This window comes from Cicer arietinum, chromosome 6, assembly GCF_000331145.2.
Source record: "Cicer arietinum cultivar CDC Frontier isolate Library 1 chromosome 6, Cicar.CDCFrontier_v2.0, whole genome shotgun sequence".
In the NCBI taxonomy this organism is placed as follows: domain Eukaryota; kingdom Viridiplantae; phylum Streptophyta; class Magnoliopsida; order Fabales; family Fabaceae; genus Cicer; species Cicer arietinum.
In genome coordinates this window covers 9,718,724-9,721,263 of record NC_021165.2, presented here as the reverse complement: position 1 = coordinate 9,721,263, position 2,540 = coordinate 9,718,724, and the positions used below count along the sequence as shown (strand labels likewise).

The 2,540-nt window shown below is 30.9% G+C and overlaps 1 protein-coding gene across 1 annotated transcript; it reads left to right on the top strand.

Annotated features, from left to right (window-relative positions):
* Positions 1–254: 254 nt before the first annotated feature.
* On the top strand, positions 255–1,734 carry LOC101502371 (bZIP transcription factor 44-like). Its single transcript, XM_004504252.4, has one exon. It carries the CDS (start codon positions 966–968, stop codon positions 1,446–1,448), a length of 483 nt encoding a protein of 160 aa, XP_004504309.2. The 5' UTR covers positions 255–965; the 3' UTR covers positions 1,449–1,734.
* The last annotated feature ends 806 nt before the right edge of the window (positions 1,735–2,540 follow it).

The window sequence follows — 2,540 nt, the reverse complement described above, 5'->3', positions numbered from 1 at the left end:
TAAATTAATTTTAATTTTTTTTATAAAATGTGAATATTTAATTAAGAAACATTGTATGCAGCTCCTTTTGCCCCACTTTCACTGTCTTTTTCTATTCTATCTGTATTATAGTATATTTTTTGTTTTAATTCTGCACTACATGCCATTAGTAATGACCAACACCTAACCCATTCCTCAATTTTTTATTTTATTTTAATTCAATAATCATACAATGGGCATACATTTTTTTCTATAAATTCAACCACTGAATCCCTTCAAAACCTCTTTCCTTCTCTTCTCATCACCTCCTCCTAAAAATTGGTCAAATCTCATACCTCTTTTTTCATTTGCATATTCTTTCTTATCATAAATCTTTTCTTGTCTAAAGATCAAATTAGTGTTTATCTCTCTGCCCATAGTCTTTGACACCCTTGTCCAACTTCTAGAACAACAATTTTCTTCTTCATATAATCATCTCATACACACAATCTCCTCAACCATCCATTACAATAAACCCATATAAACTTCCTTAATTAGAAACCCTCTAAACTCATTATTAAACTTTGATTTATTGCTCTTATAACCTTCACAGAGAAATCTTGTTTTCTTTGTTAATATAGTTATTATGAATGATTGAAAAACAACACAAATGTCTCCAGTAATCTGTGAGATCTCTGGTTTTATGATAAACTCCACTCTCAGACGCAGGACACATTTAGTTCAATCTTTCTCTGTTGTTTTCCTCTATTGGTTCTATATTTTCTCATGAACTAACCCTATTTTTTCCAATTTTCTTTCCAATACAAATCTAGTTTCATTCTATCTATCTAATCAATTTAACTATCTAATTAAATACTAATTACCACTATCTAAATCGCCACATCAAAGTTTTTGAGTCTTAAGCGAACAGTCGCATCTGCAATTGAGGCTGCATCAATCAAATCAAAGATCGCAACTCGCGACCGCGATTTAAAACCTAACTACCTATGGCTTCTCCTGGTGGAGCATATTCATCTGGAACAAGCTCTCTTCAAAACTCTGGATCTGGATCAGAGGGAGATATTCAACAACAACAGGTGCATGTTATGGATCAAAAGAAAAGGAAGAGAATGCAATCGAATAGGGAATCGGCACGAAGATCAAGAATGAAGAAACAACAACACATGGAAGATCTTAACAACCAAATTGAATATCTAAAAAAAGAGAACAATCAAATAAGCAGAAACGTAGGGGTAACTACTCAGATGTACCTGAACGTGGAAGGTGAGAATGCGATTCTTAGGGTTCAGATGGCTGAACTTAGCAACAGGTTGCAATCGCTGAATGATATCATAAATTACATTGAATCAAGCAATTCATTGTTTCAGGAGACTGATCAATTGTTTAATGATTGTGGATTCTTCGATACATGGAACTCTTTTCCTGTTAATCAACCAATCATGGCTTCTGCTGACATGTTGATGTACTGATTGATTGATTGATGAATTTTGGCTTGAATTTTAGGGAATGGCTTTTGGTTGCTTCTTGGTGTTAGTTGACTGTGTAACAACCCCTGTTTGGCTTGTGTCTAGTATTTCTTTATTTTCTTTTATTTTAATATGTTATATTATGAGTGAAAAAATATGTTATATTATAAGTTTATATCAGATGTATTAAGGGGTTGTCTAAGAAAAATATCAGATGTATTAAGTTCTGTGTCTATGTATGTTTTGGAAGGGGATTATTTTTTTTTTGGATGATTATGGCTTTATGCAATTGGAAAGTCTCTCACCATTACATTATTACCAATGTTGTAGCTTTTTAATATATTATTGGTTTCAGAATTAAAATAGAAACTAAATATCAATTTTTTTTTTAAAAGAAAATTGACTATTAACTTTGGTTTATCATTTAATGTGTATTGATTTTCTTTAATGTGAAATTCACACATATTAAATGTATAACAAAATGAGTATTCAAGGTTTAAATTGGCGTCTATACCATATATTGATTTTTTTTGACCGGAAACTCACACAACTGCCATAGAATTTAAAATATTTAATTTAATTTAATAATTTTAACATTCTTAATTAAGTTGAACTAAACCATAAAAAGTGATGATATATTGATTTTAATATGACATGACATCTTTACACTTAAATATTCTTTTAACAAAACTTAGGACTCGTAAAGAATATTTGATGGTTCATAAGAAGTTTTGTGGGGTTACGGTTTGCTTTTGGTAATTTTTTCGAGATACGTACTAACACTGCACGTAGGGTTTGCTTTTGGTTTTATGTAATGTCACAGACTCACAGTAGATCCCACTAATGGTTGAAATACAGTCACTATGATGATGATATTTATATCACTTTTATTTCAGTTTCTATTTGGTACTGGTTTTTGTTTTAATTTGGTATCTATTTATATCACTATGTACTGGTTCAATAGTATTATTGGGGAGTGGGGACCCAATTTGGTACTAGTTACTGCATCACTATTGTATGGTTTGATATTGCTATATCAATTTGGTACTTTTGATATATATTACTGGTTCTGAAAATAATGTTCAATTCGGTACT

Bases quoted from the DNA above. Each gene is read 5' to 3' on its own strand.
- LOC101502371 (XM_004504252.4), top strand. From the start codon at position 966: ATGGCTTCTCCTGGTGGAGCATATTCATCTGGAACAAGCTCTCTTCAA.